The following is a 17,103-nucleotide window of genomic DNA, read 5'->3' on the forward strand; positions in this document are numbered from 1 at the left end:
AAGCTCCTGCTAACTATCTTTACTACAACGTTAAGGGTATGCGTGAGGTTGAGACTCATTGAGGATAATATTATTTGTGTAAAATTACACAGATATGTATAGAGTAGAAAAATAATCCATTACATGTATACTTATCTATATCTATTTATCTACATACATCTACATATATAGAGATAGGTAGATAGGTATGTATCCAATATATCCGATTGTATGGTTAACTTTGGGTCCTTTCTGTTTTCTTCATATATTTCTGAATGTTTGTGTTGTTTTCTTTCATAATAGTTTCTGTCTTTAAGTTGAAAAAAAGATAAAAATTAATTTCATTTTTGAGGGGAAAAGCTAACAGAACTGCTCATGACTGTCTGCACACAGTTAAGACACAGCAGCACACTCAGATGTTAAATACTAGGGAATAGAAAAGATACTTACTAAATGCTTGGTTTTCTCTGAAATATCTGATTTTATTTTGGCATATTCCTCCTGCAGCAGTGTCTAAGAGAAGAAACAACTGTGTTATAATAATTCAAAACATTAGAATTAAACCACTAGCTACTTCTTCATATGATAAAAAGAGGAATTTTTTCCTTGGTAAAAGAGTCTAAGAGTCCCTTTCCTCATCCCGGTGGTGAGTCTCGTTAAGTGTAATTGGGTTAAGGAACACCAGCCGCCTGTCAGTGTACCTGTGAGGGGCATTCTGGAGACAACTAGCTCACCAGAGACTCTCACCTAACGGACAGACAGTCCAACCCACTGATGGACCAAATCTGAACACGCTCTTAGAAGGCAGCAGAGCTTCCTGCCTGAGAAAGCAGGGCCCTGGGAAGATGTGAGCTGCCTTGCACTTTGGGAGCGCTCCTTCCAGCTTCCTGTCCCCACTATATAACTGCTCCCCTCCATGGTGGACTGAACCTTTTGCAACTGTGAGCCAAAAATCAGCCTTCCTTTTGTTTATGTCAATACATTAGTAGTGATAATGAAAAAGCAAAACATAAAACAAAACCCTGCAGAATCTGTCCTAATACCACTGTAGCATTTCAAAAATTAATATGAAAACTGAGAAAGAATTTCTTCCTAAATTATAATCACTAGCTCATTAGATGTGTGAGATATCTACTGAGCAGCACAAAAACTCAGTCATCTTGGAGTCGGTTGAGATCTGAAAGTCATCATTTCCTCTTACTGATATGCACTCTTTTAAATAACAAACTCAAACTGCAGCTTCACAGAGGCACAGGGAAAGTCCCACGAGCTAACACGGAAGCTGGGAACAAAGTACCCTAGTATCCTAACTAGTGCAGGTTAAATGCTAAACACTACTGTATTTCCTACCCATATGTAAACTGACCCCCCACGCCCCTTGAGGGTTTGCTAGTGTCCAGGGTACCACAGCCTCACAGCAGAACCAAACACAAGAAACTACTCCAGAATTCTATGCATCCAGAATGTACACAGCACTGGCAGTATAAACAGGCACAGCAACATATTGTTTCTTTAGCAAGGAAAGCCGTGGTTTCCCCAGCTGGGTGCACCCACAGTGCCCGTTAAAGTCCCATGGATACCGTTTTCTGTCTGAACTCTTGATTCAGCAGGTGCTGCAGCTCCTGAATGTCATCCATAAACTGTTTGAACTCCTCTTGCTCCTCAACTGGAACCGAACTAAACACAACAAAACAGGCCAAAAGAGTTTGTGAGTTCCTAACTGTGAGAGGCACAGGTAAAACCCATGCCTCTGAACACTGAGTGGAGGAAGGCTCTGATTGGACACCTTGTTTCTGAACACTGAGTGGAGGAAGGCTCTGATTGGACACCTTGTTTCTGAATTACATACTTTTAAGCCATTTAATAGATGACCTCTATCTTCTACTGAAAGAAACCTACTCAGAGGAAAGCACTCCACCGTCTACCATCTAATGAGGCCCATGAACACACCCAACCCTCTGTCACTCCTACTAGAATGGCCAAGGCACTCTCGTCTGTTGTTAACTTCCCTCACTTGGCCCTGGCTCTCACACAGTCCACCTCCCAGTCCAGGTCAGCGGCTCTCCGATACCATCCTTCCCATCAGCACCGACATAGCTAAGTCTCTTTCACACCAAGGGTGAAGTTTTACTTTAGACTATCTAAAATATTAGCAATTTTGAGTCTACTTTTTTTTTTTAATCCTCTGTAAGAATTCCTCCATACTAGGATCACCACCTAAGTTCTGTCACTGGCACCGCAATGCTTCGCATCATGTACTGCAGACATGCACTCCCAACTGTCATTTTCTTGTGATTTAGTTTGTGATTGTTTTCTATCATGCTAAATTAAATTATAGTATGTGCCTCTCCCTATCAGTCTCTTTGCTTACTGTTGCCTACAGAGGCAATTTTACCAGAGACCTTAAACAGACAACCTCAAAGACATCAACAGAGTAGAATCAGACAAAATCTGATGCTCCAAATCAGTGCAGACAGTCTTCAGTCTATGATGGCTCCAGAGAGCAATTTAACTACTACAGCACAAAACAGTGCCCGCACAGTAGAAACTGCACTGCAAAGTTTGATCTTTTTAAAAGGCCAGTGATGGGGGTAATGCTGGGGCCCAGGCTGTAGCTCCTGGAAAGTGAACAATCCCTCCCCACAGGGCAAAGCTCTGCTGTGCTAGCATATTTACTGGAGCACCAGCGAGAATGTACCCCTGAGAACCAGCGCAGGGCTAGAGAGGGAAATCATTGTCATGTCTTTAGAAACAGGGACTGAAATGCCCTGCCACCTCTCCGGAAGATGGTGACACCCGCTGAGGACAGCGGCACTGTCTTCTGGACTCACTACGTGGTTGGCCTGTGCCCCTTGCTATGTTCATCTCATCTGGAAAGCTCCCGCTTACTTGAGTTTTTCCAGTTTCATCAAATCTTCCTGGTGCGCATTGCTTAACTGCTGCATCCTGTCCATAGGGGATTTCTATGAATACAATTTAATCTCATATTAGCATGTTTTAACACACAATAGAAATTAGAAAAAAAAAATAGAAAATTAGAAAAAAAAACTACAAACACAGACTGAAAAATATTTACTTACCATCAAAAATAGTAAGTTTAGGGCCAGGCCCATAGAACTATTTTGTCTACAACCTTGAGTTTGAATTTCCAGCACCCACATAAAAAGCTGGGTATGATGCAGACACCTGTAACCCCAACACTGCTGAGCATACACAGGTGAGTCCAGAGAGCTCTCTGGTCAGTCAGAGTAGCCAATAGAAGAAGCTTTTGTCCCAAAGAGAGACCTTGTGTCAAAGCAACAAGGTGGAGCAGATGGCAATATGACTGAGAAAGCCATCTGCTGTCCTTGCTCTGCCTCTGCCCACACAGGATGCACCCATACACAAATGCACGTACCACACACATACAACCCCTACCCAACACACAAAATAATAACAGTCAGTTTAAGTAGTCAGGCAGTTACGACAAATGAGTGAGAACAGCTTTTTCTCCTTTTTAAAATGCTGAAGAGTAAACTCAGGCTTGTGCATGTTAGGTACAACCTCTGGGCCACTGTTCCCGAGAATTTCTTTACCTGACACAAATGCTGAGCCCTAGAATGTCTAGATACTGTGTTAGTCGCTGGCAAGTCTCAAGAAAAGAGTCTTCTGCGTCCTGACCATTGGTACTTCTATCTCTGAGCCACCACATGAATGAAAAGTCATGTGAAACGACTTACTCAAGCAAAGAGACCATGACGCATGCACGCACGCACGCACGCACGCCCACACCAACACAGTGGCAGGAAGGACACTCACTCAGCCTTCTCTGAAAGCAAATGTCTGTGCTGTGTCTTTTAAAGTGTGTGTGTGTGTGTGTGTGTGTATGTGTGTGCACACACATGTAAGCTTTGGAGGGTGTCAGGTTCCGAAGTTTAAACTAAGCCTGATTTGAACTAAGAAGTCTTTACCAGCTCCATGTGGCTGTGTCTTAGGCCAAACGGTCTGATGTGACCCTGGTACTTTCTCAGAGTGTAGCCCATGCACAGTCCGAGCAATGGGCACGAAGGCCCTAATAATGGTTTCTAATCTTCATAAAGTCTGTAAGCTGTACAGTGAAAAAGTCTGCCAGGGTGATAGCGGTGAGCTGCAGCTTCTACTGAGAAGCTAGGCGGGAAGGGTAACGAAGTCCAACTTTTCTGTGCTTAAAAGGCAAACCAATTTCAGATAACTCGGTTATTTGAAGAATACTATGCATCCTGCAACCATCTTGGAAAAAATAATCTATTTCCTAATGCAAGGAATAACGTCTCAACTACAACATTAAAACAAAACTCTTCTCTTCTGGTATCAAGAATATGATTTCAAAGTCTCATCCTCAAACTAACATCTACCTTAATATAGATATAAATATAAAACCAAATTAAACTGTAACACGCATGTAACAACTGAATCTGTGACAAATTTTCAAAACAAATTAATAATTCATACATGAGATGGTGGACCTGATGTATATCTAACAAATATACTTAAATCTTACATTTTGCAAAAGAAATTCTTCATACTTCTCCAGGCATGTTTCTCTGAAGTGAATAAAGTTGATAATGCCGCTTAAAAAACGACTTGTCCGGTTTGTCTCTAAAATAGAAAATAAAACTATAAACCACTGAAACAACGGAGTATAAAACTATCATTTCTTCCCTATGACTTCGCTTAAAGCACATAAAACTGTATGCTTTACCAAAGTGAGGGATGTCTGTGTCACTTACACTGGAATTACCTTTGCATTTAGAAAGGAGGAGGAAAGTGATGGGAGGGAAAGAGGGGGAGGAGAAGCAAACTAGTTTTGGTTATACAGAAGTCCAAAGACCACACCCTCTAAACTTAAAACAAACAAAACCCCAAATATGAATAAAGCAAAACCTTTGGTGAGCAGAGGACATGCAGTGCATAACAGAAACCGCCTTCAGAGCTGAAGACGGGAGCCCTATGGATGCACCTGACCAAACCAGAAAACACCAACGGACTTCCTGGCTCTTACAGAGTCAATAAGATGAGATTTTGGAGTTGGAGAGGCCAGAGCAACTAGAATTGGTGAGACTAAGAACTCCCAGGGTATGGGTTATGGAAAGTTAAAGGAGGTTCTAGAGGTCTCAAGAAACTGGTTCTAATCGGTATATGGACACAAAGATACTACTAAGGTAAGACAATAACCGGAAATATTTAAAGTAATAAACAAAAGCATCCAGCATTAAATAGCATAAAGTTTGCCATCTAAGAAAAATAAGAAGCAAAACTAGAACAATGTGGTCTATAAAAAGAAAACAATATTGAAATACCTTGAAATAGCAACAATGGCAAGTATTGTAAATCGGGTCATGAAAGTGCCCATCTGCTCAACAGCGAATCTTACGAAGGTAAAAGACAGTTCCTTAAAATACCCAAATCCAACTCTGAAAGCTGAAAAGGAAGCTAACTAAAAATTATGCCAGAAAGGATAACAACAGCACATTGGACCTAGAGATGAGAGTGGATGAGAAGCTGTGGGGTGGAGGCCAGCAGGGGGAGCCCGGCAGCCCACTGTGAGCAGAGGCCAGCAGGGGGAGCCCGGCAGCCCACTGTGAGCAGAGGCAGATCAGAAGCATCCCAAGTCTGTGATGAAATCCCACAAAAAGGAGGAACAACAACTATTTTTTTATCTGACAGGAGGGTAATGTCTCAATCTTTCAAAAGCTATAAACAGTGTGGAAAACTGACAACCACAAAATTTCCCAGAAGCCCACAGTCCATTCAAGTAGCTAAGAAGTCATAATAAAATTTAAAAGCAAAGACAAGAAAATAAAACAGACACACTAAGTGGAATAAAGACAAAGAATAAGAGTGGGTTTCTTTTCAGGAATAAGGGAGCCAGAATATAATGCAGCAATAAATTTCCCCTTCTTGTATCAAGGGTTTTTATTACTGGTCTTCCTCATAGATACAGTGTTAGCACACCTTTCAGGCACTAGAAAGCTGTTAACCTACATTGCCAGACTTAAGAAAATTAGATTTTAACACTAAATGTGACACAGGCATGGCAGGACACACTAGGAATCCAACACTCAAGGTATTGAGGCCGGAGGATTTCACTTTCTAGGCGAGCCTGGGATACACAGTAAGACCCTGACTATAAGAGCAGCTAGAGATGGCCCTGAGGCTAAGAGCACTTGCTGCTCTTGCAGATGACGAGTTAGGTTCCCAGCACCCACGTGGTACTCCCAATCACATGGAACTGCAGCTCCTGGCCTCCATGGGCACTATGCATACACATGGTATACAGAATACACAAAGGCACACACTCCCATACCAACACACACACAATAAGTAAACCTTTTTTCAAAGCTTTTTTTTTTTTTTTTTTAAAGTCAGTAGTCAAAATACGGCAAGACGAAGAAAGTAGAAACAGATAAATATTGTAAAAAACGTGCGGTGTGTCCTACTCGGTGACAACGTGCAAACACATGCTGTGCAAGAGAACACACGTGCATGCACACTGGATCCAACAAGCAGAGCAGTAGGCTACTGTGTCCTCCGCAGTATGGCATGCAGGTCTACTCCAGAGAGGAGGAGAGCATCAGAAACCACAGAGGAAGTGATAGAGGGGCATCTCAAAGAAGCAAGCAGCAGGCACAGGCTCCAGCTCTCCAGCTCCCACATCGGGACAGAGCCAGCCTGGATGGACAGCAGCAGATGAACAAGTGCCATCTGCCCGATTTCTAGTCTCATCGTAAGGCAGGATGGATGGTGTAAAGACAAACACTGAGATGAGTGTTCTAGGAAACTGGATATGCAGACAGAACTAAGGCTGAACCTAGCGACTAGCAAGCCCAGAAAAACATCCAATTCATGTCTGACATACATCTTTATTTTTCAGAAGTTTTCCATTCATAGCAAAGTCTGAGTAAGGATTTGGTAGTTCCCAGTATCCCACCTCTCAGACCCTCTCTGCCAGCATCTGTGTGATTGGCGCTGTTGTTAGGAATAAGGCATAGGAAGAATGTGCACTAACACATCAGTATCTCTCTGCATGTACATACATGTGCTCGCTGCTGCTGTACTATATGTGGGATGTGACAACTGCAAAATGGCAGGCACATACCACCCCTGCAGTACCACGGAGGGGTTACTATCCTAAAATGGTCTTGTGTTCTAGTTAATTGTTCCTCCTCCATGAAGGCTCACAATTACTGATGTTTTCCCTCTTATATATCACATGATCACAGAGCCTTTTAGATTGGCCCCCTTTCCATTACAATGTGCACTTGTGCTTTCTCATGGATTGCTCGCTCATTTCCATTTAGCACTACCTAACATTCCACTGCTGGGATGTAGTCTGAATACTGATGCACTGAAAGCATCACTGTGTGTGGCTTTATGTGAACAGTTGGAGCCCCTTTGGGTAGATACAAAGGAGCCCAACTCCTGGATCATCTGGGAGGAACAAGTTTCATTTGCTGGAAACTGCCAAAGTGGCTGCATCTCTGTGCACTGACACTAGCAAAGAACTCAGGTGCCCACTGCCCCAAGTCTGAAGCGAGACTGCCTCACACTGCCATGCCTTTGTGTTTGTGTCTACTGGAGTACATCAACTGACCTTTTATAGAAAGTGTCACAGTAAGTTCATGGGGAAAGGGTGACGTCTCAACAAGTAGTGCCACTCCCATGAAAAGGGGAAAATATCAACAGTGACTCACACCACACGCAATCCTGAAACATTAAACCATCAAAACAAGACACTATCCCCCCAGCACTCGGACGCAAACCCCAGCCACTCAGACCAAGCTCAGTCTTAGGAAGACACGCAATCAATTTTTAAAGAAAATCAATCAAAATATTCAAAACTGAAAGGTATTTTGCTCTTTAAAGATAAGTATAAAACTGAAAAGGCAAACAACAAACTAGAAAAATTACCTGCATAACCAGCTGGTAATTTATTTCAAAAATATCTATCTAAAGTTTCAATAAACAGACAGACAAGGTGCTGGAAAGATGGTTCAGTGCTCTGACCACTGGTCCTCCAGGAGTCATGGTTGATTTCCAGCCCCACGGAAGCTCACAACCACCTGTAATTCTAGTTCCAAGGGATCTGATACTCTTTTTTTGAACTCTGTGTGGAATGCACATACACAGTACACAGATAAACATGCAGGCAAAATATCAACACATAAACTGTTTTAAAAAACAAAAAAACATTAAAAAACAGAAAGATGATTTGAACAGAACTCTACCAAAAATGATATATCATAGTAAATAAATATATGAACATATGCTCAGTTTTATTAGTCATCATGAACTATAAACTAAAACCACTACATAACCTGCAGTACGGTGAAAAGTAAAAATAATACTCAAACCAAGGTGGACCCAGCACCATGGAAACTACTATATACTGCAGGTGGGACACAGTCACATTAATGTTGTCACAGAATGATGGTCATAGGGGACTGACCGAAAAGGGACATAGGAAACTTTTGTGATTCATGGAAATGTTATGTATAATTACAACAGTGGACTATCAATGGTTCAAAATAAGCTTTTCATGGTAAAGAGTAATTGCTAATTTGTTAACTTTGACCAGTTTCACTATTGATTCAACATCACACCTGCACATCATTTGCATCTAGACTCCCAATTTTTTTAAAAATAACCTTACAACTGTACTGTCTTCATAACAACACAGACTTGGAACTGGCCCACCTTGCCCTTTCTCTTCTTATCGCTGCCCACATCTCTTAATAGCCAGCATTCTCTTAGACCTACAGCTGGGCTCAGTATGCTTACGTCTCAGCTCAACCTTCTCTGTCGTTTTCGCCTTCTGTGGAAAATAGCTCAGTCTGCCCACCATAAGTACTCTGCTTCTCTTCAGAACTCCACTTTCCCCAGGCAGAGAGGAAATAGCTGTCCTCCTTATACTGCATCCCTTAGTGGGGCTGGTGCTTGCCACATTTCTTAGACAAAGTCCATCAAGTCTTAAGGGCATCACAGTTGGTAAGGCAATATCAACACAGAGAGAAAGCAATCTTTCAAAATTTTAGAAGCATTTAATATAATTTTCTTTTATATTTATAGGCAGAAAAGGGAAAAGGGCAAATTAAAGTATTTGAAATGTACTTACTTGGATAAAGAATGTCGACAACCTCAAAGTCATTCACCCGGCAAATGGGCATAAAGGAATCCCTTAAAGGATGTAGAACGGAGAAGCCCATGAATTCAAACATCTTAATTTCAAACATATTCTTGAAGATACTTCTCAGTGTTCTAGGGCCAAGTGAGGTCAAATCCTACTACAGTGCAGTCCTGCAGTGCTCATATCTGCTTCTATAGTGCATTTGGCATTTGTGCAACGCCTACTTCCTGCATGTTACACCATATTCATGCAGTATCAAGGCAGTCAGTTCCAACTCAGCAGTACATACTTTAGGTGATACTAAGACTCTTCAAAACCATAAAGCTAACAATTCCAGACTTAAGGCATCTTAAAACATCATGTCAGAGCACTATGTAAAGTGTCAGTGTGGAAGATGAAAAAAGTCACCCTTACTCACATGTAAAAGAACAAACTTCTGATCTGTAAGAAGCCATCCATTAAATGTGGATATGTGACTTCTATGTTCATCGGCATCTGAATGAGATAAATCATGAAATCTAAGTCACAAATCAGTCAGACAAAGTGAGAGACACCTTGAGCTATAAGAAAACTTAACCATAGGATATAATCACACAGTATTAATTCATTACCATGAAATCTGGAAACAACATGACTCGCAGTGCACAGCTAGAGTCAGTAGTCATATATGTCTGGTTCCAGATGAGCATTTAATGAATGAATATTTTAAATGAATGGGATAACATCAGGCCTAATGCTGGACTCTGTTGTTCTTTTAACCTTTACGACCTGCTTCAGAGGAACAAGGGATACCTCATTTTGTAAAGAAACTAAACCCTTGCAAAGTTCCACAGTAAACAGAGGGCAAACTCTTTGATCTTTAAGAACATCTAATCACAAGCCAATAGTGGTAGCAGGTATCTATAATAATCCACAGGAAGATCATGAGTTCAAAGACCCCTATGGCTAACAAAACATTAAAAAAAAAAAAAAGAATCCCAATGGTACCCTACAGATGGTACACCTTCATGGATCCTCGGACAATGACTTAATAATTTTATCACAAACATACTCAACCAAGAAAAATAGTATTCCTTACTAGAACTATCTGGTTTGCCACATTTCAATGACTTTAATCTTACTGTCTATCCTCCATTTTAATCTTAGAGACTGTCCTACAAAAATATTTTTTTTCTGAAGTCTTGGCAGGTGTTTAGTAAAATCTCTGAAACAGACCGACAGACCTGCAATCACACTGTATAGAATCAGTAATTTCCAAGAGTTGTTTGGTCTTTCATTATAGTTTCTATTTTACTAAGGATTCTCATATGTTACTCTTTGCCTGAAAGTCCTTTGTAAGTGAGATCTATTTTAGATTTGTTGGAAATAAAGTCAAGCAACTATCAACCTTTTGGGTAGCATGCCCTGTGTGCAGAACTGCCCTAACAACACAAGCAAAACCCAGTTTGACCTCTTAACTCACCATGTAGAGGTGCTCCAGCCGGATTCCATACACTAACTGTAAGGCTCTCATGTAAATCATGTACAAGACATCATACTACAACAGAAGAAAAAGTGTCAAGGTCATATGCAGAGAGCTCTCATTACCCTTGTCACCATCCAATGCTACAGTCAATGAGTGCAATAAAAAGAACATGAGAAAAATCACCCAGTTGCCCTCAAAATACTTTATAATTTCTCCAAATGTCAAGGCACTTTGTGGTACATATCAGTTTGTAGTGAACAGCCAAGGGAACTGGTTACTTCTGAATGAGAATTAGTCTATCCAAATCCAACCCAAGCAATCCGACCACGCCAGGCAGGGAGACAGGTGAGGCTTCCAGACTCTGTCAGGAGTATGGAAATGCTGGGACACTCGGGACTTTATCTTTATTTTTTAAAGAAAGATCACAGGGACTACCCTGATGCTGCTATGTATGGAAGATCATCTCAGATTTCAGATTAGTTGCAACACCTGGAATACTGACTATAAAATTAATGGAGAAATAACTTGATTTAAAAATCTTATCTTCGAAGTCAATAGATCCTAAATGCTGGCCTGAGAAGTTGTCTAATCTGAACTCAACTTTATTGGGTGACCAGAAAGGCCTGAGAAACACTGCAAACATGGCACTGTCCCCTAGTGCTGTTTGATTCACCTTACAGGTCTCACATTTTACTCTCAGGCCATTCCTTCTATTGTAACTGAAACGCTCTGAGATAAACAAGCTTGCATTCTGCATTATAAAAGTCTTTCTATTTTATAACTTCAAGGCCAACAAAGGAAAGTGGAGGGAGATTTGGGGATTTTGCTATGACACATAAATAGCTCATTTTTGCATTTAATAACCAAACATATAAAGAATAACACCTGTCAAAATAAGTCAATTCCCACCCGGGGCATAATGGAAGAAAATTAATCTGCACGCTTCCAAAGAAGACTGTAAGCCTGCATGTGTTGTGTGGGAGACCATTTGGAGTAAATCCTGTCAAGCTCCCCAATAAATGATACCCTCATACCACCACTTCAGTAATAATAAAAAATTTAATATACTTTAATATATCTATGATTTAAAGCCTCTTTTTTTCTTTAAGGAAAACAACCATATTAAAGACTTAAGTTCCCAGTGGGAATGTACAAGGTGCCCCACATATAAACTTAATGTTATTTTAAAATTAGACCAGGTGAGAGATTTTTTTCTTAGATTAAAAATGACTGGCCTACAACAAATCCGAGGGCAATGCCTCTCTTCCCATACTGCAAACCTACAAGCTTACTGTGCTCTTAACTTACAGCATCAGTAACTACATGCAAAGACAAGCATGTTTTACCTTCGGATTTGGAAGAAAATCGCTCTTCGAGAGGTTTTTGCCATCTGCTCCTGTTAATAATTTATTTCGAATATGAACCACAAGCTCTGCTACATTGTATCTGGGGAATGACAAAGTCTCCATTATGGGAGTCTCCTCCTAGTTTGAAAAAAAGAAAAAAATTAAGATAAGAAACATATACAATCAATAGTTCTTATTATCTGGAAACTCATACTTAAGAGAAAAAAATGAGCAAGCTATGGTTGTACCGTTCATAGTAGTGTTATCATTAAATATCTGCACAAGGTAAAGAATCTTAAGCCAGGCATGGAGATGCACACCAGTTGATCCCAACACTTAGGGTGTGGAAGTGGGAGGATCAGAAACTCAAGGCAATAATTGTATGTAAAATTCTAGGCCAGCGTGGGCTATATAACACTGTCCTCAAACCAAACAAACAAACAAAAAATTTTATTTGTACACACATACAAACACACAATGAAATAAAGATAGTGTCTTATCCTAAAATAGCTTTTATAGCAAAATAACAGTCATTTTCTGTTAATTATCCTCATGTTTTCTTCCATAAGGGATAGAGGCTTTGAGCTGACATACAATAGGAAAATTATGTTGTTCTCTTTGAATACAAGAACCAGGGCACTTAACATTCTTAGCGAAGAACTATTTTCTCAAAGCGCAAGACGGGCAGTATCAACAGCAGAAGCTACATACAAGCAATATTAACACAAGGTAGAAAATAAAATTGGATTTTATTTGATTGCACTGCTATTCTCAACACACAGTATTCATATTAGATGACTAATATACACATCATATTGGATGACTAACACAATTTAAGACGCTAGCAGGAGAGAGCTGGAGAAAAAAGGAGAGGAGGTGCAGGGCGGGGGGAGGGATGCCTTGATTTAAAGCAGAAATCCCTTTCAGCAGAGCAAAAACTTAAAACACATTGTACTGGTTAATTTTCTGTCAACTTGACACAGCTGGAGTTATCACAGAGAAAGGAACTTTAGTTGGGGTAATGCCTCCATGAGATCCAGGTGCAGGGCATTTTCTCAATTAGTGACCAAGGTGGGGAGGGCCCCTTATGGGTGGGACCATCTCTGGGCTAGTCTTGGGTTCTATAAGAGAGCAATCTGAGCAAGCCAGTGGAAGCAAGCCAGTAAAGGACATCCATCCATGGCTTCTGCATCAGCTCCTGCTTTCTGACCTACTTGAGTTCCAGTCCTGCATCCTTTGGTGATCAACAGCAGTAAGGAAATGTAAGCCGAATAAACCCTTTCCTCCCCAACTGCTTCTTGGTCATGATGTTTGTGTAGGAATAGAAACCCTGACTAAGACGCACATAAAACAGTAAAAGGCCCTTTGGCCTCATGTGTGCAGATAACTGATTATTCCTACCGGTGTCCTCTTAAAATAATACCTGTCATAATTTTACCTCCCCCATATATCCCAGGACACAACTAGCAATGTTTGGAGATATTTTTAGTTGTTGGGACAAAAATCCAATGGCTAGAGGCCAGGCATGCTGCTAAATTCCCTAGAACGCTCCGTGTCTCTCACTGCAGTGCTGTCTGTCTAAAAGGTCAGTGTGAGCGGAGACCCAGCAGGGACACACTCAGTTCTGCAAACAAACCGAAAGGGCTCGTGGCTTACAAGGTCTGAAATCTACTTCAGGCTCTCACTGTGTCTTGGGACAAGTATGCCTAAACAGACGCTCCAGCAGAGCGCCTGCCTAGCCTCCCAATAAATGGAAACTGCCACTTCAACCTGGCGGTCAGGTAGCATCCCGACTCTGCTTGAACCCTTCAAAACACCACAGATCCAGGAACCCTAGGCCATTTCTTAACACTTAGAAGACTCTTCCCTTACACCACTGAGAAATGCTGCTGCACCCGTACTGCTGATGCTGTTTCTCATCCCAGCAACTGCACAGAAGGCATCAGATCCCTGCTTACAGGGCACTGCTTTCAAAAGCAATGTGAAGAAAGCAGTGATGTCCCTTCTACGCGTCTCCACTACAAGATAAATGCTTCCACACAAGTGACTATTCCCGTATGACACTATTTTTGGAGACCTTACCGTTTATGAGAGATGACTATACCTTTTCATATTCATGCCAACCAAAACCAGTATCGTTTGTACCTAAAATGGGAGTGGTTTCTGGCATGTATCAAGGAGGCAACAATTATGTAGTCAGCACGAGGTCTAACACTACCTCTAGGCCAGTTCTGTCAGCACCCACAGGCTGAGGTTTTAATCCTCATCCTGCTCGCCTCTGACAGGATGCTCTGATAGGGTTGCTTTACTTTTTACTTATCCTTCTGACAGCCTGACTGTTACACTCTACAGTTCCTACCATGCCCTCCTGTATTGGCTAGTTTTGTGTCCACTTGACACAGCCTGGAGTTACCACAGAGAAAGGAGCTTCCTTTGAGGAAATGCCTCCATGAGATCCAGCTGTAAGGCATTTTCTCAATTAGTGATCAAGGGTAAAGGCCCCTGTGGGTGGGACCATCTCTGGGCTGGTAGTCTTAGGTTCTATAAGAGAACAGGCTGAGCAAGCCAGGGGAAGCAAGCCAGTAAGGAACATCCCTCCATGGCCTCTGCATCAGCTCCTGCTTCCTGACCTGCCTGAGTTCCAGTCCTGACTTCCTTGGTGATGAACAGCAGTATGGAGATGTAAGCTGAATAAACCCTTTCCTCCCCAACTGGCTTCCTGGTCATGATGTTTGTTCAGGAACAGAAACCCTGACTAAGACACCTCTTTAGATTTGATTCATCTGCTAGAGCAGCTCGGCCATAAGGAACTATCTACTTGCTTACTACAGAAGGTGCTATGAGGGATGAACGCCAGATGAAGAGACAAGGGCCAAGTATGAAGGAAGGACTGCAGCCTATAGGACCACAAGGTGTCTAGCTATCCCAGAGTTCCTCAACCGGCCCTTCAGGGGTTTTCTTATAAACAAGTTTTATCATGTAGGTATGACTGATTTACTCAAATGTCCACAGCTTCCAGGGTCAGAGATCCAAGCCCACAGCACTGCCTTAGTCGTCTAGTAAGCACTTCCTCCCCTAATGCACCAAGAAGCTGCCAAGCAACAGCTGCCATAAACACACAAAAGTTCAGTTATCACTGGGAGGAGTCCAAGGATTTCTGGATCGGTATGCCAAGAATTGGACAATGACAAAATGTATAGTTCACAACATGAAACTGTCCTACTTACGTTATTACTCCTGAAATATTAGTTTGCCAACATCTTCCTTTGTATTAGTCTATGTCTGTGTGTATGCAAGTACATGTGGAAACCAAAGGCAGCCTCAGATTGTTTCTCAGGTGCCAAACATTCATCTTTCTGCCTTTCTGGCTGGCTTGCTTGCTTTCTTCCCTTCCCTTCCCCCTTCCCTTCCCCCTTCCCTTCCCTTCTCCCTTCCCTTCCCCTCCCTTCTTCCCTTCCCTTCCCTTCTTTCTTTCTGGCATCTATTAATCATTCATTTACTTGTTTGTATACTTATTTATTTAAAGATATGGTCTCATGGGCCTAGATATATTTACTCAGAAATGGCATCTATACCGGGCAGTGGTGGCACACGCCTTTAATCCCAGCACTTGGGAGGCAGAGGGAGGCGGATTTCTGAGTTCAAGGCCAGCCTGGTCTACAGAGTGAGTTCTAGGACAGTTCTAGACAACGCCTTCCAAGTCTTCTCCTAAGTGTCCATTGTTGTGTTACACCTGCCTGAGAATTACTGAGGATCAGTTTCCCAACCTAAAGCTTCCCAGAGGCTCACAACTGCACTTAGAAGAAATAATGCCCTCTTCTCAGAAGCAAATTGTGTTCATTTTAACAGTGCCATTTCAGTTCCAACTCCTGTGTGTGTGTGTGTGTGTGTGTGTGTGTTGTGTATATAGACAGAGGAAGAGGCCATCTAACTATAAAGTTATGTTATCCTTTATATACAGTACAACAGCCCTCTGACATGTTAGCTCAAATAGGACAATTACCTCTAGCAGTTCCCATTTCCCCTTTATTTGTAACACTTCAATGTTAAGCACAGCATAACTTACATTATATACAACTGGTTTTGCAATGCAAAATTAATCAAGCAACTCCCAATTCTGAGGAACTAGATAATATGGGGAGGGCTTTGTGTTACACCCATGTAGATCCATGTATATTCAGCTCCCTGACTTTTGGATTATATTTTCGCCTTTTGATAAATGGTTCTTGATTTAATCCAGAGATGGTGATGCAATGGAGATACATAAAAAATCAGCAAGCTTTCAAACAAGTTACACTGACACCACTCTTGTGGCTCACATCTGTAAAGTCAGCACTTGGGAGATGGGAGGTGAGAGACTCCCAGGACTCATAGGGAGGGACCTTTGATGAAATGCCTGGCAGTAGAGGGAACTTACAGAGCCCACCTCCAGCAGGAAGACAGGACATCAAGTGAGGGATGGGGTTGCCATCCCACAGTCACACCTCTGACCCATAATTGTTTCTGTCTGAAAGAATTACATGGATGTAAATGGAGAGGAGCCTGAGGAAAAGAGGGCCCATCGACAAGCCCAAAGTGGGATCCAGCTCAAGGGGCGGTCCCAAGGCCTGACACTATTACCTATGAAGCGCTCACAAAATGGTATCTGTCATGACTGCCCTCCGAAAGACTCAACAAGCAGCTGAAAGAGTCAGATGCAGATATTTGCACCCAACCAATGGACAGAAGCAGGTGATCACTGTTGTTGAATTAGGGAAGGCTGAAAGAAGCTGGGAAGAAGGACGATTCTGTAAGAGGACCAGCAATCTCAATTAATCTGGACCCCTGAGAGCTTTCAAACACTGGACCATCAAACAGACAGCATACACCAGCAGATAGGAGGCCCCCAACACACACTCAGAAGAGGACTTCCGGGTCTGTGTTCATTCAGAGATGATGCACCTAACCCTCAAGAGAGTGGAGGTCCCGGGGAGTTTGGAGGTCAGGTGGGGTGGGGGTGGGGGCTATCCACTTGGAGACGGGGTGGGATGGGGAGGAGTTTGGGATGTGGATCAGTTGGAGGGTGGATGGGGAGGGGCGGGGAATGGAATATGGAGTGTTAAAAAAAAAAAAAAAGAATTACAAATAAAGTTAAATTTAAAAAAAAAGAAAAGCCGGGCAGTGGTGGC

General features: G+C 42.0%; 1 protein-coding gene across 1 annotated transcript in view; it reads right to left on the reverse strand.

Moving 5' to 3' along the window:
• Nucleotides 1-17,103, reverse strand: part of Nuf2 (NUF2 component of NDC80 kinetochore complex) — a 31,747-nt gene that overhangs the window by 14,148 nt on the left and 496 nt on the right. The window contains exons 2-9 of the mRNA XM_021198845.2: nt 11,936-12,073; nt 10,587-10,661; nt 9,543-9,619; nt 9,113-9,174; nt 4,499-4,596; nt 2,869-2,942; nt 1,560-1,656; nt 430-492 (exon numbers count right to left, since the gene is read on the reverse strand). Coding sequence (XP_021054504.1) covers nt 430-492; nt 1,560-1,656; nt 2,869-2,942; nt 4,499-4,596; nt 9,113-9,174; nt 9,543-9,619; nt 10,587-10,661; nt 11,936-12,058 — 669 coding nt within the window. The 5' untranslated portion in view covers nt 12,059-12,073. The remainder of the gene's footprint in view (nt 1-429; nt 493-1,559; nt 1,657-2,868; nt 2,943-4,498; nt 4,597-9,112; nt 9,175-9,542; nt 9,620-10,586; nt 10,662-11,935; nt 12,074-17,103) is intronic.

The sequence above is a fragment of the Mus pahari genome, chromosome 5, assembly GCF_900095145.1.
Source record: "Mus pahari chromosome 5, PAHARI_EIJ_v1.1, whole genome shotgun sequence".
Lineage (NCBI taxonomy): Eukaryota > Metazoa > Chordata > Mammalia > Rodentia > Muridae > Mus > Mus pahari.